Here is a 21583-nt window from a genome sequence, read left to right on the forward strand (position 1 = left end):
CAAGATACCAATACGTCACTGATGCGAAGTTGGGAAGGGACCTGTTCTCACCAGCCCGTGGGGAGGGGGCTCCAGCACACCTCTGATATGACCCACCTGTTTGTTGACAACCTCACTTTGAAGTGTGTTTGAGAACCCCCGTCCCAGGACCGTTCCCCTCACCTCCAGTAAGTCAGCTCAGCCATGCCAGGTGTCCTGGAGGAAAGCCCCTGAACCTCAGACCCTAATGGGGTTCCTCACAGAAGCATCCTACCATCTCTTCTCTTAGCTCTGCCAATCCCCTGGCAAAAACAAGACGCCTGCATCTTTCTATTCTAATCCCTTAAAAGAGTTTTTTGGTTTAAGGGAACACTTTTTGGGGGTTCCTTCAGGAAGAGCTTACAGCTGGGTTACAGCTTGGTCACGATTTCCTGGGTGACCCCATGTGGAAAACCAGTTCAATGGAGACGTGACTCTCGGTAGACTGAAAGCTGCCGGGGGACAACGGATTGGGGTTCACAATCCTCACTCCGCCTCCCCTCCCCCCTGTTGGCATGGGACGAAAGGATGACCCTTACGAGGAGGCGGTTATATAAACAAAATACTTTATTATTTGAGAAAGAAAAGGCCAGATTACAAAATCTTTATCCTTAAGTCTGTTCATTACCACACCAAAGGTTTATCATGGGCTTTAGTTTCTGTCACTATTAGGCTGAATCACATGAAGCTGCCAACTTTGTAGATAAAAAAGTCAAATATTGGCAATCTCATGTGGTTCAACCCCGTATAAAATGAGCCGACGGCTCAGATTCCCTTTGGCAGCAAGATGTTCCCAGTCACATGTCTGCGGATGTTACAAACAGATGTCTGAGTGATAAACATGTCCTGCTTGAGAAAAACATGTGCTGAGACACTGGAAATGGTCTCCTGTAGATACAGGGACTGAGTCCCCCAGCTCTGGCGCTGCTCTGCCCAGCTGGCCCCGCCGCCCAGTTCCACAGCCTCATGACACGGACGGACTCTTCTCTAGGGGACATCGGCCACGGCTCCGAGTGCCCCCCGCATGGCGAGGGAAGCCCGTGCAGCCCTGAAACCACATTGGCTTGATCGTTGCCAAGCGCCCCGAATGCACGACCATCCAGGTGCTCCTCTGAACCAAGCACGAGAGTCTCCATGGTGAGCAAAACGTTTTTTCACATCGAATCCTCCCATGGATTCTCTTTCCCAACTCGCGTGTCCTCTCTTTGCCTCTGGGCATTCTGCTCCGCGAAAACAAGAACACAGAGCTTGGGCGCTGAGCAGAAAGGAGCAGCAGCGTGTCCAGAGAGCCCACGACTCAACAGGGGAGAGTGAAGTCGTGTCTCGTTCACGACCAGGAGGCTTCGTGAAGATCCCCCTCCCGTCCCCGCCCCCACCTGCCCCGGGCTTCAGCTCAGTATATGACATGTTTCACTTCACGCGGCGCGCAGACAAAAATAAAGCTTTCTTACAAATTACATTTTTTCCAGTGGATTATTTCTGCACTAAAAGTAGCTGCTACATAAATCCCTCCTGCTCTCTGAAAAGGAGCCACATATTTCCAAAAATAGCATTCTTATTTTAATCATACAGAATAATTTGGGGCGTGGAGGTGGAGCACGGGAAGGAAATGGCTGGTCGGGGAGGTTAGTTGTTGGGGAAACAGTCGAACTAAAAAATAAAATAAGTCTTGTGTATAAACGGATTTAAAGGCATGCACAGAAATGGAAAACATATGCCATTTGTCAAGAAAAATACTGCTTTATACCTTTTACGTTACAATTCAGGAGAAAGCAGAGGCTGGATATGCCTCCGGATAATAACATTAAGTGTTTTATAAAAATTCCCAAATGTACAAAGTCCTTGCCAAATAATCATCCAGGCAAAACAAAACAGAAACAGGGACTGACCCTCTTCGACGTCTACCTGTAGGCATATTAAATGTAAATAATACACACTTTACAACGTCTTCGTCCGCCCTGGCGGACTCCGTGTTCGCAGAACGCCGCACGTCTGCGTTCTTATTTCAAATACACTTACAGAATTATCTTAAATTACAATATACAGTTCTCGTTAAATAGGACTCTGAGAGGATTCTGACAACAATTATTAAGATTACAATCATATATACACACTAACTTCTGAAATGGCACGACTGTCTCCCTGCACCCTCCGCTTCGCTGAACCGAAGAGACCACTTCTGCCTTTGTGATTCCTGGCTGCCAAAGGCAAAAGAAAATAAAAAAAAAAATAAAAAAAAAAAGTGTGTGCCCAAGACATGCTCGCTCCTTGGAGAATACCCAACGGCCTGAACGTTCCTGTCACGCGGCCTGCTCGGAGCCAGGACGGCTTCCCAGCGCTTCTTTCTCGGCCATTCTAATGTAAGAGCATCATAAATAGCGTGTTCCGGTCAGCAGGCTTTAGAAGCGAGAAACCACGCTGCTTTGGGTGAAAAGCCGCGGTTTCTGGTGAAATAAGGCCACTGCTTCTTGGGGACCCTCCTGGACGCGTTCAATCCCGCCTTTCAGGGTCCTTGGAGCAGTGGGTCGGGTGGCCGCACGCACTCGCAGTCCCTCGCGGGCCTCAGTCCTCCGTGTCGGGCTGCACGCCCAGGATGGCGTGCAGTTCCTCGGGGGTGAACCCCAGCAAGTTCTGCAGGTCGCACACGAAGCGGTACACATAACGCTTCCCCGACGTCTTGTGGATGATGTTCTTGTCGTAGTAATAGCGCAAGCCCCGGCTCAGCTTCTCGTAGTTCATCTTGGGCTTGTTTTTCCTCTTTCCCCACCGGCGGGCCACCTGAAAGCGGACAGGGGGAAGTGTTCAAATCTGCAACCTCCTTCACGTGCAATTAAGGAAAAGTGAAAGCCTTGCCCCCGGCGAGGAGTCTCCCGCCCGCTTCCCCTGGGAGAACTTGACCACTACAGAAGGGCCCCGGGCTGCAGGCTGTCTCAGCACCGGCACCGGGCACCGGGTCCCTTGCCGGCATCTCTAAGGATGGAGGCAGGTGCAGGTGGGAGCGTGAGGGCCCCCCACCCACAGCGCCGTCTGCTGCAGCCAAGAGTTCCCGAGCACGCTGGCCTGACACAAGGGAAAGGCTGTGTCCCCCCACCTCCCGGCTTCTTATTCCAAGCCCTACAGTCAACAGCTGCTGGGTGCGGTTCTGGGCCACGTGACATTCTGCATTCCTCAAGGCTTCTGCTTCCCCGGGGCGTCGGGCGGCGACCGCCTGCCCTCTAAGGCAGCCTGAGATCGTGGGCTTCTCCAACCCCTTCTTGGAGGGGCTGGTCTCGGACCTGCCCTCGGCCCTCCCCTCCAGGGTTTCTGAGTGCCCGAGCTGAGCACTGCAGAGCTGCAGCGGCGGCCAGGGGACCAATCCAGGCTGCGGGAGACTCACTCCCCACCAGTGGAAAAAGGCACGCAAGTTTCCCATGGCATTTTCAGATGGTCAGGACAGACCCTCAGTTCAGCGCTTGTGCCTTCTTATCGGAGGAGAGAGCAAGTCGCAGAAGCCTGCCCCGTGCCCGCGCGCACACCCACAGAGCACCAGAACTCTGCAGCGCTCAACCCTTTCCTGTGCCCCGAGAATTGAGTTTATGAGCCCAGAGTGATGAAATTGGGGTCCAAAGCCCAGAGACTGACTTCCCAAGCTCTGGCTGTACCTCGTCGGGGTCCGCGAGCTTGAACTCCCAGCCGTCCCCGGTCCAGCTGATGAACGGCTGGCAGGATTTGTCCGACAGCAATTCCAGGAGAAACTGCCACAGCTGAATAGGTCCGCTTCCTGGGGGAAAGGGGCAAGTCGCACGTTTTTATAGCTTTGAAGTACGGCAAGGCCTTTGTCCTTTCTACTGAAACAGGCAGACTGAGGAACGGGAGCCCCGACTCCGGGCAGGGTGCCATCGTGAAGGTACCACTCCAAGGTTGGTGACAGGACTGACCGCTTTAACGGCAAGAGGCTAGACGCCCAATCTGGGGTCTTCATCCCACCTCCCCCTCCTGAAAAAGGGGGCACTTCGCCCTTGGTTGCTGAGTTGGGTCCTTCTGGAAGAAAATTCGGCGCCACTAACACTCGACATTAAAATTCTTCATCTTGGGGGTGCCCGGCGGACTCAGTGGGTAGAGCAGGTGACTCCTGATTTCAGGGTTATGAGTTCGAGCCCCACACTGGGTGTAGAGATTACTTTAAAATAAAATCTTAAAAAAAAAAAATTCCTCACCCTGTTTAATTGTTCCTTATGTAATAAGTTTCAGGGTTCATTTCTAGAACCACCCAGCAGGACAGGAATGGGGGTGGCAGAAAGGGCATTTCACCACAGAATGAGGCATGTCTCATGGAATCCCATATTGAGGCTTTCCTGCCAATGGCGGTGGGTAAATTGCTTAATCCAAGACGGTTTATTCAACAGCCACTTGGGCATTTGGGGTTGTCGCCATGGCCTCACTGCCTCTGGTGAGGTATGCTTTGCTTTTCACAGACCTTTTCTGGATTAATATTTAGAACCACCATCTTGTGAAGAACTACTGTAAAGATGAGGAACAGCTCAGAGGCCAGGTGCCCCGCCCGAGATCACACACCCATCCAAGCGCTGTTCCTCGAGACCCAGTGGCCATCAGCAATAAAGCTACGAACAAGGACAGGAGTTCTGGAACCAGACACAACCAGGTTACCCATGTGACCACGGAGAGCTGTCTACACCGAGCCAACTGTCCCATCTGCCGAACAGGTCACTGCTTCCACCCCCACTGGGCTGTCCCAAGGATAACCAACCATATATAAGCCTAGTTAACCACACAGACCTGACAGTCAACACATGGTAACTAATATTAAAATGAAAAACACCAAGGGGCGCCTGCGTGGCTCGGCTGGTTGAGCGTCTAAGTCCTGCTTTTAGCTCGGGTCATGATCTCAGGGTCGCGAGATCGAGCCCGGTGTCGTGATCCACGCTCAGCGGAGAGATCACCTTGGATTCTCTCTCCCCCTTTCCCTCTGCACCCTGCCTCCCACCTGCATATGCTCACGTGCTCCTCTTCCTCTCTAAATAAATAAATAAATAAATAAATAAATAAATAAAAAACATTTTTAAAAAACGAAAGACAGCAACACCATGGTTATTTATTTTCTTATCAAGCCCATTCCTGTGAAGGTTTGGGATGACAGAAAAGAAAAAAATCGATGCTCTGTAGTCTTATTTCAACCTATTGACTATTTTAAGAAAGGATTTTTTTAATCCAGTGGCTCCATATGGTCAAAATATGAAAAAAACACATTTAAGGACCCATGAAGCAATGAAAAAAAAAATCTTGGGTGTTTTTGCTAAAGTCCTGGAAATATTTGGTTCTAAAAACAGCTTTAATATTTGTCCCTTGCCTAAAATAGCTCTTGCCCAAATCTTAAAAATAAGATGGATTTTAGAAGCAAGCAAAGGTAAACAGTCCCTGTGTTGTTTGAGGCTGGCTCTGCTGTCCGTCCCTGGGCCAGTTTACACTCTCTGGGATTCCTGGAGTGGGTGAGTCAGAGCTGAAGCCTCCACGGGCCCGTGCCCCCCGCGCCTGCTGCTCTCCGGGCTGGCCGAGCACCTCCCAGGTGAGGGGGCGGTCCGTGAATTCCCATCCATGCCACTGAGCATGACAGTTCGTGCAAGCCTGGCCTTTTTAGAATTCAGGGGGACAGCCTTTCTGATTCAGGATGACAGCCACACACCAAGTGTGGGCTGTAGCTACAATGTGCTTGGACCAGAAACACCCTGGAGGAACAGGGCGCTGAAGCCGGGCCCCAGGGAGGGGACGGCGTGTGACACACTTACCCGTGAAGCCGGCCAGCACCGCCGCGGGTATAACCGGTTTGCCCTGCTCCACCGGGTCGCTCCTCTCCTGGATGTAGTCCTTGAAGGACATGGTCGGCTTATTGAGGCACAGGGACTGGCTGCAGTCATCCTCGAAGCTCTCGAAGGACGGCACTCGCTGCACATCCAGCAGCGACGACTGGCTGTTCCAGGACTGCAGCAGGGAGTCCGAGCTCTCGAAGCTGTCCGCGCCGTTCTCGGGGGAGTCACGGTCCCGGGGCTTCCCTGGCAAAGACAGCCGGGCGCAAACGCTGAGTCCTCCAGGACAGTGAACTGTCCGGGGCTGCCGAGGGGGGGCAGGGGGTCCCGCAGGCTGGGCTGGGGGCTGCAACACCCCACCACTCCCAGACTTCTCGCCAGGCACTCATCCCTTACGACAACACCCTAGACAACCACACCCCCCCAGCCGCAGCGGCACGGGCGGGTCAGGTGCGCCCTGGCCGGACGGAGTATTACACAGCGGTGAACTGTCTGTCCCATCCAACAGCACGGCTGGGTCTCAGACATCACGAGGAGCACACCACCGACACCAAAGAAAACCAACGCTAGGATTCCGTTTCTATGAAGCTCAAGGACAGGAAAAACTAATCTATGAGGACAAAAGTCAAGATAGCGGTTTCCTCTTGGTGTGGGGACGCTACTGACTGCAGGAATGTCATGTGCCTGCATCTTCTCCCCAAATATCCCACCGGGTAGAGGAATCCAGCTGGGAGAACAGGGGCCCTGGCTCGTTTACTCTATACCCGTGGTGCCCAACCCGGAGCCTGAAACACAGCAGGGAGTCCCTGCGGACCGAGCAAATCCGTCACCTGCAATTGTGTTGGACAGCCACTCAGGAAGCAGAGGAGACCTCTGACCTCCTCCCACGGCCGAGCACAGGCTGCACCGTTTAAGAAGCTCCCGTGGCTGTCTGACCGTGGCTCCTGGGAGCTGACTTACCAGAACTGCCCGCGAGCAGGTTCAAGTTGCCGCTCGGGAAGTCCTGGCTGACCGCGCAGTAGTTGACGCTGACGGTGCTGAGTCGAGACTTGGGGAGCATCTGAAACTCCTGCTCAGAGCCCAGCACGCTGGGCGCTGACGAGGATGGACACACGTCCAGGAGGCTGCCTTTGGGGTAATTCTGGGTCTGCACGCCGTACGCTGCTTGCTCCACACCAAAGCCTGGGACAGAGCAATCGGATGGCAGAGCTATGAGGCGGGTGTGACGGGGGTCATCAGAGCCCCTCCGTGCCCTCGACCCGAATCAAATGCAACCAGTTCTGCGTACTCTACCCCTCCCCCGCCCGAAACCTCGGTGGAAAGTGGGCTTCGGCAGGTGGCTTTTCCACCAGCTCCTCTTCTCAAGCCATTCATGCTCTCAGTCAATTAACCCTTTCCCAAACGCTTGCTGTGTCTGGGCCAAGACACGACACCTCGATGTTGGCATTTCTACGGCTCTACCTCATCAAACGCTTCCACGTGACTCTGGGGGTGGCAGAGGTCACCGCCTCTTTCAGCTTCTGAGGGCAGTAAGGCTCAGAGAGATCGAATGATTTGCTACCCAGTATGTCACTTGTAAGGGAACATCCCCTCCCTCTGCTGGCGAGGGGACCCCCCGTAACCTATACTCATCAGTGTCACTGACCAGAAGGGAAGACCCAGATCCCATGCCACTCCTTTAAACTCCAAAGATCAGAGCAAATTTAGAATTGCTTTCTACATGCCTCCTGTGCCTGGCACCCCTTATTTATTATGCTAGCTCTGACCGCAGCCAATCAGCTCGCTTCATTCCGCCCGTGCTCTCTGCACTGCCGTAGGCGGCCCCGGCCAACGCAGAGGTAACGCCAGCCACGCAGGCAATGTTACGTTTTCAAGTAGCCGCAGGAGCAAATTAAAAAGAAACGGGTGAAATTAATTTTAATATTTTACCTGACCCAACATTACCAATTATCATTTTAACATGGAATCAGTATCTTAAAAATTAGTAAGGAGGCATTCTACATTCTTTGTTCCATAAAGCGTTTCAGAGCCGGCACGCGTTGTATTCTTACCACACGTCTCAGTGTGGACCAGCCACATTTCAAGTGCTCAGTAGCTCCGCGGCCACGTGTGGTCACCAATGGGGCAGCATAGGCCGAGGCTGGCCTTCGGACCTTCCGCAAATTTACTTTTATTTTATTTATCTTTTGGGAGGGGGGTGGGAGTCCCAATTTAATAGAAAATGTTAACACCAAGGTCTTCAGGGCAGAATTGATTGGACTGACCTAGTGAATTGCTATTAATCCAATGAGGGACCGAGTTGAGGTGTGAATTTTCTTCATACTGATCTTCTGTCTTTTCTTGGTTTTCTGGAAAACAGACACGGGCGACACAGGATTACAGATCAAGGTTAAAACTATGCAACAAAAAACGTTTATTTCTAAATTACTGCTGTAACTAAATGCATTTACGCCTCACATTTAAGCTGACGGTATTTGGTGTCATTTGGTCTTTTTCAAAAACTAGAGATGGCAACCATGCATTTTCTAATAACCAGAGTAAGTTTTCTAGAACGAATGCTACCACCGGCCAAGTGACACGTTCTACTGCACAACTGTAAATACCAGACTGTGAATTTAATTCATCCGCGCCGTCAACAGACAGTTAAATATTTATGAAGTGCCACGTGTCCCAGGGGCGGGGAATACAGTGGGTTAGTAGAGCAGACCCAGCCCCCGCCCTCTTGAAGCTAGGTTGGTGGCTTCGAACCCCACGTTTCTTCAGGGTGAGGTGAGCACGGCACAGAGAGGCCGGCAGTGCTGTGGGAACCTGACGGGGGTCGTGGTGGAAATGGAAAGGAAAAGGCTAGCATTCTGTGTGTGTGCTTACTTCCTACAGACACACTGAGTCACACGCACCCACAAATCCAGACCCTCAGACTTATATCCTGAGTGATGGGAAAACAGGCCCAACCTGCTGGTGAACAGAGTCACCAGAAACTCGTCCAATCAGAACTGCCCAAATTCAGGGAGAGTTTGGGAGTCTCCAACATTAAGTTTCCTTGGCCCTCCGAAGCCACAGCTGAAGAGAGAGGGTGTCTGAATCCTAAGGTCTTTTAAAGATTCTGAATCTGTAAGCGGTGCTGAAACTCAGTTTTAAAACCAAGTGAACAAGGACTACGGCTCTGAACTCTACCAAAGAACTAATTTGCTTAGAGTTTTAACCTAATCCCTCATTATAATTTTTTTTGCCTTTTTAACTGGAAGTATTTTTAACACTGCTGTCAACACTCTTTTAAGGCCTAAACCAAGACTTTCTATATGATGAGAGTTCTTTTGTTCAATGGCCAGTCTCCGCATAATGTGTCAGTGTATAAATATGTATCAATTACGTCTGCATTCGTTTAAATACATAAAACCAGAAGAAATTCTTGTTGTTGGATTTCATTTGGTCTTAGGAAAATTCACTGTAAAATTCACGGGGTTTGTGAATAAAGGCTCCCCTTCATCGAGGCTGACTTTCTTCTTTAAGGTGAGCCACAAAACACGGGACGTCTTGCTGGCCTCCGTACCTGAGGCAACACGTACTCCCCTGACGCATGCCATCAGATCACCGTCAACAAGGTAGTGACTAAGGTTACTGCCTCGTGGCTATCCTTGATGCCACACACACACACACACACACACACACACACACACGCGCGCGCGCACACACACACACACGCGCGCGCGCACACACACAGACACAGACTTCAGTGGATTAAAAAACCCACAGATGTGACTCACTCCGGTGGCATTTTCAGGCAGTTTGAAACTCTACATAATTTGAAACCCCGACCGTACGATTACAGAGCACCGATCCCCCATCTCTCTTCCCTGCCGTGGCTCTCCGCAACGGGGAGGCGCGCAGTTCCTCAGCGGGTACCTTTGATCATCTGCTCCAGATGTTCCCAGAGAATGTCGCCCACGAAATCAGGAGCCAGCTCCAGAAAACGCTCCTTGCCCAGGTTACACAACACCTGGCCGTTCATGCCGAACCTCTGGAAATTGACGTTCACCAGGCTGAACTCATTGGTGGCCCAGAGAAGCCACTGGCACACTTGCTGCTCGGTCCACAGCCAGGGGTCTGCCGGGGAGGGAAGAAAAGATGGAACACAGGGAGAAAAGGGAGGGAGGCGCTGAGACCGGAGTCACTCCAGATGTACCCACAAAGTCCAGATGTGTTCCAGAGACCGGCCATGGGAGCAGGACACCCAGGGAAATGCTAAGACCCTAACGACAGTGCTGGATTAAGTGTTCAGTTAATGGGGTCAAAATAAAAATCAGCTCAGGTGAACCACATCCCTGCCACTCTGCAAGATGCCCTAAGAAAGCTGGGGGAAAAAAAGTCATCGCTAGCAACTGCGGTCAGATTTGTTGTGCTGGTACAACGCAGACTCAGAGACACAGCTCGAAAACGGGGCACTTACTCTTGGGGATGCCAAGGCGGCGCTGCTCCTTCTTGAAGCCACTGAAGGTAGCTTTTAAGGCTTGACTCATGACAGCCTTGCTGCACGGAGTTAAGAGAGGCAATTCACAGTTGGTAGAGTCTAGAAAGGAACCCCATGGGGACATTAGGACTTCAAGCTGGCAAGACCAGAGAATTTAGGGGAGAAATCTTAGTTTTCAGGAAGGAACAATTTCAATCTCAAACCTTCCTTCAAAGAGTATAAATATTAACAAAAATTGGGGGGGGGGCAGCAGAAATTGAGAAAGTGTTACACATCTCATAACTACACTTAAAAATATCTAAAATAAAACTCAAGCTTTATTTTACTTTGCAAATTATTTTGCAAAACTTCATAAAAAAAAAAACCAATCATCCTTAGTTGAAATTTCTATCTAAATCTCTTTTAAAAGTTTTAGACAATGGAAGAAAGCACACGGTTTTGATCCAAAGTTTTAAGGGTTGCAAATGCACAGTTTGACGTTACTTCCATTAAAGTAAGCAGCGGGCAAAAGGGGCTTCTTAGCACCTGTAAAGTCAGCACACCTGCAATTTTTAATGAAAAGCAATCTTCTCTGGATTCCCTCAGCAATTTCAAGAATGATGAATGACCGGCTCGGGATGGTATGCTTACGCAAGCCTATGCATTTTAATTAATTTTCTGGGCTGTATTTTCTAGGCACCTACTTCATATGACAAAGTCATCTCTGGAATGTTTCCAACTAATAACCCTATCACAGTAAGTGCACAGGCATTTTCCGACTGCTATCCCTTTAAAAAATAGTAAACAACGACATGAAGAACTACAGAAGTAAATGCAGATGGGCAAATATTAGCAAGTATAATTTGTTGCCCCAAGACTTCGGGGCTGGGGGATGATCTAACTAATCATGAGACCCCAGAATGAGAAGCTGGGGGGCACTTCCACGGTCTGCTTTGCAGGGGCCCCTGGGAGATGGGGCCCGGGCTTGCTACAGTGACGAGAGCATCCCAGTGGGAGTTTCAGGAGCTTCCCTGCAGTCTGGGGTGCGTCTGGCAGAGGACGACATCAGGACTCCTCATGCTCATAAGGAAGGAAAACTGTCTTCTCCCAGGTCCAGAGCCACCATCTGACTTTTCAAACCAAAGATTCAAGACACCAACCTTGGTCGCTTACCAACAGTCATCTTTTTATTCACTGAACTATGGGAAATTATGCACAACTGATCAAGTCCGAGTAACAAATTACCATGAGAAATGGAATCCAAGCCTGTCGGCACCTCTTGGAGTGTTTGCTCTTCATTGAGAGAGGGGAAAACAGCAAACAGGGACCCATCAAAGGTGTCAAAAGCTGGCTGGCGCTGCAAAACAGATGGAAAATGAGCCTGAAATTAATATTTAAACTCACTTAATTACCTGTTTGAAAAGTGGTCCATGGGTCATCTTACTGATACACCCTGATGAAATGGGCAATTACAAAGCCATAAAAGGAATTGACCAGTCGATGCTCCGACCAGACTTCTACAGTCAAAGCGATGGAAAGGATTCTATTTTACTCTGGATCATTGCATTGACCTCACGGAGTCAGAATGACTGGGAGTTTCTTTTTAATGGCTTAATTTCAATGAATAAACTATGCAAACAAACCTAAAAACAATGGAATTTTAGAAGAACAGTGCTGGGTGGGGCTTAGAGACCAGCTGGTCCAAACACGTGGCCCCTCTGCCCCATCAGAGGGAAACTGAGTCAGACTCTCAGCAGGACAGTTTTAGTTTTAACTCACTGCAGTTAAAGCGGAGGCAGACGACTGAATGAAACGTGGAAAACAAACAGTGAGCGAAACTATTTGTGGAAGCATTTATTTTTATGTTTAACCGTGAAACGCTTTAATTGAAACTAGGCTTTTTTTCCCCCTCATCAATTCCAGTGGTTCAGAAGATAGTAATACATATGAAAACATTCCTTACGGATTAATTTTATAAAAGTAAAGATTTTGAAAAGACCCCTGCCCCATCAACTAAGGGGAAGATTTCCAAAGGAAAAAAAGGTTTCAAGTAAAACTATCTACAGCTTAGAAGGAGGAAGAGGACAGAGACACAGAGAAAGATAAAACCCCACACACAGTGTCGATCTCTGATAATTCATCTACCATTAAAGAAGAGATAGCCTTTAGTGTAAGACCCGTTTATAAGTAACAGATAAAGTCTTGATTCATCGCTGCCTGACTTGCTGAGGAACAACGTAAAAGATGGTTATATTTTTCCAACATAAACTGGAAAGCCCATGTTATGTGTAATACAATGACCCATCTGTTGAGTCATCAATTAAAAAAAATGTGCAACACATTTACAAATAAAATCGGTTTGTGTGCTTTCTTCTTAGAAATGCAGAACAATGCATGACGCATTACGTAAGAAGGCAGGCAGAAGTTGGAACGCCGCCGAAAACACTCAAGACAATGATGTCCCAATGGTGTTGGAGCCCAGCCCCCCGAAGCCCAAGACAATACTGTCCAACTGCCAAAACCCTACGGGAAAAAACAATCAAGTTCGAAATCTGTATCTAGATGTATAAACCAGTTCAGGGCTAATTTTGGTGACGTAGCCAATCAGTTTTTAAAATTCCCACTAGCCATTTCCCCGGGTGACCAAGAAATGCCTCTCCTTTCCTGACTGGAAGTTCTTTTTTTAAAATCAGGAAGCAGAAAGACAATACAAATTCGCACTGAGTATTTCAACATATCAATTTCAGCAAAGACTGTTTCTTCTCCAAACCCAGAAATCACATGGGCATCATCAAATCCTTTTTAACTTATAGGAGAATTTTTCTTTCCAGGGGTGCGGCTGTGAACTGAATACCGCATTTCTTGTACAGTTTCCGCCACACTGAAAACATCTGATCAAATCAAACCAGAAAACTCGCGGTTTGAAGTTGCATGACCTTCATGATACTCGAGGAGAGCCTGTGCCCATTTTTGGCTCTTTGGGCTCTCCCAGACAAATAGCCCGCTAAGGATTTACAAAGGAAAAGATAACACAGCAGAGACACATCACTATGTACGCTTGCAAGAGGCCAATCTAAAATCGCGGCCCTGAAACGTGTTTATTACACGGTGCTCAGAAAACAATTCAATCTCACTGTCACATTTGGAGAAGGCAGAGGAGAAATGATCAGTTCATGCTACTCAAGAACGTTGCCAAAAGGACCTGAGATAGAAGCGACGTGAAATTTGGTTATTATGCACCAGAAAAGGCTCCTTCATCATGCATCTGTGTTTTGGTTTACACCAACAGGCACCTGTTCTCTACGGCAGGGTGGGCACTGCCCCTTCTGAAGGGACGAAACCCCCACAGCGGGGCTGGTTTTCCACCTCGCAGCTCTTCCCTTTCCTGTTCTTCAACAACCCAGCCCATCACCCTAGAAACTCACGGGTGAACACAATGGCAGTGGAGACAGCTTCTCCAGCTCCGTCCTATTGAGAATCGTAAGATTTTTCACCTGCCAGGAGTCTCAGAAATAAACCACAAAGGCCTCCCCATCTGCAAATTAAATGGTTTCATATCTTGGAAGACAAGTAGAACAAGCATCAGGAGACCTATTTTATAGATTAGAAAACCGAGGCCCAGAGAGATTAAGCAAACACTCCAGAGTCACACAGCCCGTAAATTAAAAGGCTGGGGCTAGCACCAGTCTTCTAGGACCCAGCATGTTGTTTTTTCTCCTAGAGACTGAATTCTCCAATGTTCCCTAAAGAGTTTTAAATTAAGACTTGCTCGCTTACCTTGAGTGTCCCTCTGTAACTGTTAGACACGGGGGCTACCTGGTCCATGTTCTTGAGTCCAAAGTCATTCATCTTTAAAAAAAAAAAAAAAGAAAGAAAGAAAAAGGAAAAGACATAAAGAAAGAGTCACGGGACAACAAATCACGCACATTTCTAACAAGTCTTTATTGGCTCCATCAACCTTAATTCTGGCAGAGTCTGTCAAGTTCTAGGGCAAGACAGGTCATTCAAACCTGAATGCCAGTTCTTAGGTAGAAGGCCCTTTTCACAAAGGGTATGCCATTTAAGTAATTAAATAATAATGCCGATTCTGTCCTGAATTCCACTTAGAGATGAAGCACAGATAAAGTCACTTTCTGGCTGGCTGGTCAGGGCCTCCCAAGGGAGCCTGGCTGGGGTTGCTGAGCCAGGAGGACCTCGTCTTTCCAGGACAGTAGTGGAGTGAGCTGCTTTTCACTGCCATGTTCATGGTCCACTCAGGGTGCAGAACACTGGGTGGGGGGGGGCAGGCACAGGCCACCTCCGGTCTGCTGTCTGCTGGGGGAGACGGGGAGGCAGTCCGCTCAACCTGAGAACTCCTGGTAGATCCAGATCCAGGTTAGCATGCAGGAAAGAGCCTCAGAAATCTTAGCCCCTCCTGAGGCTTTGAGGAAGCACTCCCAGGAAGGACAGACAAGGTTCCCAATCGGACACTGCTGGAGACCGAAAACTGAACTTGGAGCCCTAACATAGGACTGGCCAGGTAAGTTCTATATTAATCAGTAAGAAAGGTACCAAGATAATGCCACCAGAGTGGTATATAAAAATACAGAGCAACTAAAACTAAAACTCATTTCCATAGAAGCTGGGCTAGCATCAGTGATGGTAAGTAACCTTTACCCCACGGGGCATGACTCACCCCCCAGCTTCCTGGCTTTGGAACAGAAGGTCTATAGGCAGCTTTACAGGGTCCCCCTAATTGTCTTTCCCCACGATCTCCCCTGGGCGCTGCCACCTGTTACAACCAGGAACTCTGAGTAATTAAAATATTGTGCAATTGATAGGGCTTATTGGAGGTGGCAAGTAGGACATTTCCCCATGACTACTTCGAGGTTGTGCTGTTTTCTCTTTATGATCAACATTATAGCTAACTACCACTACTACCACTACTACTACTACACACACACACACACACACACACCCCTGGCTGGAGAGGCAGCGTGGGAGGAGTCCACACCACAGAGCAGGCAACAGGCACTGGGGAAGGTTGTTAAAACCCTCAGAGGCGAGTAATTATCATGGTGGCCAGTGAAGGCTGGAAAACACGGACAATGAATGAATCGTCCTACGGGGCGAGAGGGGAGCTGAGGAGGGGTTGTCCTGGATCCAAAGTGGGCACACTGGCTCAGAATCTCCACTTAGTGGGATCACATCATCCACGCACACTCAGGAATCACTAATCACCACTAAAGATCCCTGCAGGGACAGGATCCCCCTGACAAGAGCTAAGGCCACACTGGGCGACCACACATTCCCACTTCACTGACACTTCTGAGAGATGGATGTTGTAACATTTTACAGTGATGTTGTATCTTCCAGGGCAAGGGAGGCCCAGAGACCCCCGATGACTTGCCCAGGATCACACAGCTACTGCAGGGCTAACTGAGGGGGCACAGTGCAGATCGATCCCAGCGGAGCTCCTTGGGAGGGGGACCGGGATGAGGCATGGGCCTCCTGCCACCCCATCATTAGGGAGTGGAGAGCACGTACAAATACTATGAGACCACCGCCCAGCTCACCACTCTACCATGGGGCGTGCTCCTTAACTCGGAGCTTCACAAACTAAATCCTGTTACCTGTTGTTAAATAAACCAACCTCAAACAGGAGACCCACATGAAAAGACATCTTAACTGCTACCGAGGATCCCTCCTGAGCCCCCTAGGCCAGCTCTTTTTCTAAGTCTGGTTTGCAGACAACTTGCTGACTTTACTGTACAATTTTTAGCCTCAAGGAGATGGACAGAGAATTGGTATGGAAGGCAATGGGTAAAGCGCGCCTGGTTTTTGGGTACAAATACCAGGAGAAAAGGCAGTCTACCACTCCCACGTAAAGAGCTCTAATTACTAGCCACAGAAGAGAAGTCTTTTGTTGTCCAGCTTTTAATTTGTTTTGTAAAAACCATGTGGAATCAAAGGGTCCCTCCACTGGTTTCAGGGAGAAACTAATGAAATTGAAGTTCACTTATGTTACTCCTCAAAGCTTGTTAAGTAAGGTGCGGACAGGTCAAGTTTCTCTACCCAAATCAATTTCAAATTTAGGTCCTGGCAGTGTTGCCCTACTGATGGCGCCTTTGAACAACAAAAAGAAAACCTGGCAGAAATGTGTGAGCTGAGAACAGTAAAATTTTAAAACAAAGAGGATTTGCCTAACAACAGTATCCTTCCTGGACCGAGAGATCCTTCAGGCGAGCGATCAGAGCAGAGGCTTGTATTTAGGTAAATTAGAAAAACAAAAGCAAAAACCAACCCGTATGCCACTTTGGAAGGTTGGTTTGCTCGCTCTTTTTAACATTATCTGTTTAGAGAGAAGAATGACTAACCTCAGAAATGAGTGAATATTTCCCTGCAGGGCCCACAGTGCTAACACTTACTGTACTGTGATATTACTCAGAATTTTAATAAACCTTAACTCGAAGATTTATCTCCCTGATTGGTGGTGCTGTGCACAGGCAGAGAGCGCCCAGGCGCTTCCATTGTCCAGGACAAACATAACCTCTCACTGATGAATTAAAATAAATTACCTTTATCTCCAAAGGGGATTGCTCACTTCTTTACTTTCTAAATAAGTAGCTCGTCACTACCCGTGTCAGCTACCCTGAAACTGACTACAGGCCAATATTTTAAAAGTCTACTGTGCTTAAAAAAGAAAGAAAAGAAAAACAAAATCCAAAACAAAATAAAAAAACCCACGTACTTAAAAACGTTAACCTTTCATTCAAAATCCTTTAAGAACACGAAAATAAAGGCAGCCCTGCGCACCCACACCCGCATTTCCGACAGGCTTCCACGCTCGCCTCGCGGCACCGAGGACCCCCGATCCAGAAGTCCCGGGGCGCCCCTGGGGGTCTCGCCCTCCCGGAGCCTCCCTCTCCCGCCGGCCCCGGCCGGGCCCCCGAGTGGCCGAGCAGGTGACCCGGGACGCGGCTCCTTTTCGGGGAGCTGCAGCCTCCAGGTGTTTTAGGCGCCGGGCGCCCCGGATCCTACCGGGCCCGGCGCGCTCGGGTAAGTCACCCGCAAAGCCGGGCGCGCCGAGGCCCCTCCGACACCCCCCCACTGCGTCCCCCGCCAACCCCGCCGCGAAATCAACCCCCGGGGCGCCCTCTGGAAGAAGCCCCCCACCAGACCCGCATTTCCTTTCAAAAACAAAAGCAAGTGAAACAGGCGGGCGCGCCCTGCCCGGCCGCTCGGCCACCCGCGGCCGCGGCCCAAGTTCGCAGCCTGCTCGGCGCGTCACGGCCGGGCCCACCGGCGCCCTGCCCGGGCCCCCGCCCACGAACTGCCCCCGAGCCGCCCCGGCACCCGGAGCGAGCCCGAAACCGAGAAACAGTCGCCGAGCCGCCCGGACCCCGGCTGCGCCTCGGGATCCGGACCTCGGGGCTACCCACGTCCCCCGCCCGGGGTCTGGGTCCCCAGGAGAGGAGCCGCGCAGGAGGGCGCCCTCCCGGACCCCCGGCCCGCCAGCTCGCGCGCGCCGGGTCCCCCTCTTACCGCGCCGCTTCGGGCTGGGCCGGCGGCGACTCCGGGCCGGGCTCCGCGGTGCGCGTCGGACGCGGACGAGGGCGGTGGTGCGGGGGTCCGGGCGGCGGGCGCGGACACCTGGGCGGGGGGCCGGCAGCCGGGACGCGGGCCGGGCGCCGGCAGGCGGCTCCGGGAGCTCGAGGATGGGGCCGCACCGCGCTCTGCGCCGCCACCGGAGGAAGTAACCGGCCAGTCCCCTTCGCGGCGCGCTCTTCAGAGCAGGGGGAGGAGGGAGGAGGGAGGAGGGAGGAAACACGACAGAGGGGAGGGGAGGAGGGGCAAGGGGGAGGGGGGAAAAGAGGAGGGGAGAAGATAGGAGGAGGAGAGAGGGGAAGGGTGGAGGAGAGGAGGAGAAGGAGGAAGAGGAGAGGAGGGAGGAGGAGAAATGAGGGGTGGAGGAAGGGAGGCGAGAGGTGAGAGGAGTGGAGGAGAGGGGAGGGAGAGAGCAGAGAACGGGTGGAGGAGGGGAGGAAAGAGGAGGGAGAGAGCAGAGGAGGGGGAGGAGGGAGGAGCGAGGAGGAGAAGGAGGGGAGGAGAGGGAGGGAAGAGGGGACGGGTGAGGACTAGAAGGGAGGCGAGCGGGGGCGGAGCCGGCTCCTTCCGGCCCGGACCTCGCTCCGCACCCGCTGTCACCTGGCTTCGACCCTCACCCGCGGTTCTGGAACCGCTGTGGGTCGGGGACTGGAGGCCCGGCGCCCCGCGCGGGTGTGAGCCCCGGGGGGTCAGGCGGAGAGTCTCTCCTGGGAGGATTAGGTTTCCTCCCCTTGTCCCGAGGGGTGGTGGCACCCAGTGGCCGAGGGGCTTGGGTTATAAGGGGCTCATTCTGGCCCCACTCCTGAATCTCCTCATGCCCTTATAATTTCTCATGATTCTATCATGAAAAGCCTCTAAAATGCGTCTGAGATGATAAAGGTCCGAAGTGGGCCCTTGGCTGGGTCGCTGAGCCTGCCCGGCTCCGGGAAGCCCCACGCCTTGGGCGTCGTGTGAGGGGCGCCCCCTAGAGTTGAGCGGTGCCCGGACGGTAACCAGCGTAGGCTGAGCGGCTCCGGGTGAATGCTCGTCATTCTCCAAAGCATCGCTGTCGCCACTGAAAGTGTGAGGAAACGGAACCTTAGGGTAAATAACCCACTTGCCGGATCATAAAACATATGAATGGGAAATTCACGGTTGAAACTCAAGTTTATCTGCGTAGCAATCACGGTCAACACCATCACCCCTACTGCTGGTTTCTATTGCTAGCAGAAAATACTTGAGTCCGTGCCTAGAAACGCGTGCATTTCCTACTCAGCTTCTCCACATTTTGGAGAAGAATTTGGATTCCTGAAGATGGCATAAAATAAAGGAGCCCTGCTTAAGGAAGGCCAAGGCACCGAAGTTGGCGCATCTCAGGGACTGCAGTGCTGGGAAGGGAGAGGAGCCGGCTCCCTTCTCTGTTACCAAGGCTCCCTGTTTCCATGGCAACCCTAACTCTGCCGTTACCCGGATAACTGAGATACTATTGCGCTGTAATGTTTCCAGGCACCTGAGGGTCTTCCGGTGCAATCCACTGCATGGGTCAGTGGAGTCTACACAGCTGATACAACCCGGGTGCAGGGGAGTATTGATATTTCTAGGAGACTGATTTGATTCTGATGGCTTCTTAGTTTGTATTCAGTCCTGGATCAGAAATCAGAGATAGGTCAAGAAGGAGTTTCATAAATGGAATGCAGATCCATAGTAAGTTACCATGGAGACGGGAAGAGTATGCTACTTTTTTTTTTTCCCACTGTAGCAGAAAATCCTGACTCATCTTGTGCGGCAGCTACGGCTAATAGAGGGACTTTTTCCCGAGGCTACTTGCTCAGCCCTTGATAGCGTCTGAGAAGCTTGATGCCTACAGCCAGCCTGTTAAGTTCAGCTGCCCCAAGTGGGACTGCCCTTTCCGTAGCACCCGCTACCATGACCCTGGGCGTTCAGTCCAAGTGCAGAGGTTCCCTGAATCATTTGACGTCCACTGATTCTTCCACTGAGGCCATCTTCCCTCCTGGAGGGGCTGGGGCAGGCTGGGGGCTTGAGGGGGGAGCTCTGCTCAGGCCGGGCAGTGTTCCAACATATCTGAACAGAAAGATGTCAAAAGAGGAGTATGGGAGAGAATCCGTTCCTGACTACGATTTTACCTTCTGCGCTGACTTGTGAAGCCTTGGGCTAGTTCTCTCCTTTACAGAAGAAAAGGTGATTATAGAACCCATGTCATCAGGCTGGGGTGAGCATTCTCCATAGAGCCGAATGTGTAAGGAACTTATCAGAGCCGTGAGTACAGTGGTAGAGAGAATCTCAAAATGATATAGCTATTACGTTTCTTTTCCTAAGCTCTTCCCTTTTCATTTTATGAAAAACCCTTGGGAAAAAAAATAGCATATACATGAAAACAGAAATCATCCCTACCCTTTCCGATGTCATGTGTGAAGCCCTATTGAAAATCATCTGGACAGAGGCATAAATGGCAGAGCTGAAAGAGGTGTGGGAAGCCGGGGAGAGGAAATGGGGTCACATGCCACCAAATCTTGACTCCAACCCAAGCCCCTGTCACTCCTTGCTTTCCCTTCCGCAGAGCCCTGGGCCCATCCACGCACCTCTGTGCCCTGGGTTCTACGCCATGGCTGATCCCCCTCTACGCTTGGACAGTCATGTGCACATAATAAAATGGCTTATCCTAGCTCTGGGGCGATATCACGGTTCCTAACATTTTTTAACCTTCCTGTTATTAGTCGGTTTCCTAGTTACTCAGCAGACTAAAACCTGGCTGGCTGAAGCCTGTGATTATTCACCTATTATGGCTTGATTCACAGGGAACACCGAGCTTTACAGTAAATTAAGCCCTAATAAAAGTACGGCCCTTGTGCTTCAAGATCAAAAGTCGAATGTGTTAGAAGGAAATGAAACGTCAGAAGGCACACGGGGTGAAATGATTGGATGCACTATGTCAAACTGAGTTTAAAAGCAGTCTTAACTCTTTTCCCTTAAGAAAGAGTAAGCTCAAAGAAGAGAAAAGATGTATTACAGTAGAACATATGTGTTTAAATGCTAAATGCCTAGAGACTAAAATGCAGATAAGAGTTCTTTAGAATCCAGACGTAATTATTAAAAGTGATTAGCTTACCAAGTCATTCTGTAAAAAAAAAAAACAAAACAAAAAAAAAAAAACAAACCAAAAATGCTTCCTTAGAAACACATCTGTATTTACCTGGAAATCCAGATGGTAGTCAACATACATTATGTGGTGGCTTCCACTTACAAGCTAAACAGACGTCATTTGGTCTGCGGTGTATCATTTATTCATTCAGCAAACATAGTGTCAGCTGCTGAGCAGACAAAGACCAATGAGGCTTAGCCCCCGCCCTTGAAGAAGTACAATTGAGTCCACAGTCCTGCGAAAATCACACACAGTCATGAGACTTTGGAAATCCTGGAGGTGGGGGTGGGGTGGGGGAGGGGAAATGCACTTGGAGATAGAAATCACTGAATTCGTGCATATTCTGATACCTGCCTTTCCTTGCTGACCTTGTACCCTGCGGTCACCGGGTGGGTGGTGTCTGACAGCAGCAGTGAACCCACTGATGCATGTTGGGGTCAAGGAAAGGATGAAGTTAAGCTCTCTAACACCCACGTACCCCCACCTCCACGAACGCACACCATATATGTACTATCCAAGCGGCCCTCCGCTCTCGTCCCGTTGCAGGCTGGTGCAGGTACCAGGAACCCCGGGCAATCTGGGGTCGTCTGG

At 50.4% G+C, this 21583-nt stretch overlaps 1 protein-coding gene across 2 annotated transcripts; it reads right to left on the bottom strand.

Moving 5' to 3' along the window:
* Positions 1-567: 567 nt before the first annotated feature.
* Positions 568-17895, bottom strand: ETS2 (ETS proto-oncogene 2, transcription factor). 2 transcript variants are annotated; one of them, XM_040621898.1, is made up of 10 exons: positions 17791-17895; positions 14044-14115; positions 11512-11623; positions 10267-10386; positions 9723-9923; positions 8084-8167; positions 6780-7001; positions 5802-6065; positions 3660-3778; positions 568-2796 (listed from the first exon to the last, which is right to left on the bottom strand). In XM_040621898.1, the coding sequence occupies exons 2-10, from the start codon at positions 14113-14115 to the stop codon at positions 2581-2583; spliced, it is 1410 nt and encodes a 469-aa protein (XP_040477832.1). In that variant the 5' UTR covers positions 17791-17895; the 3' UTR covers positions 568-2580. The 2 variants fall into 2 exon arrangements, with proteins under 2 accessions (XP_040477832.1, XP_040477831.1); XM_040621897.1 differs by lacking the exon at positions 10267-10386 and having other exon boundaries at positions 17791-17872.
* Between the last annotated feature and the right edge of the window lie 3688 nt (positions 17896-21583).

This window comes from Ursus maritimus, unplaced genomic scaffold, assembly GCF_017311325.1.
Source record: "Ursus maritimus isolate PB19 unplaced genomic scaffold, ASM1731132v1 scaffold_4, whole genome shotgun sequence".
NCBI lineage: Eukaryota > Metazoa > Chordata > Mammalia > Carnivora > Ursidae > Ursus > Ursus maritimus.

Coding starts and splice junctions, on each gene's coding strand:
- ETS2 (XM_040621898.1), bottom strand. CDS start 14,115: ATGAATGACTTTGGACTCAAGAACATGGACCAGGTAGCCCCCGTGTCT. Junction 11,624..14,043: donor GTTACAGAGGGACACTCAAG/GTAAGCGAGCAA, acceptor TCTGTTTTGCAG/CGCCAGCCAGCTTTTGACAC. Junction 3,779..5,801: donor GGTGCTGGCCGGCTTCACGG/GTAAGTGTGTCA, acceptor CCTTTCCCCCAG/GAAGCGGACCTATTCAGCTG.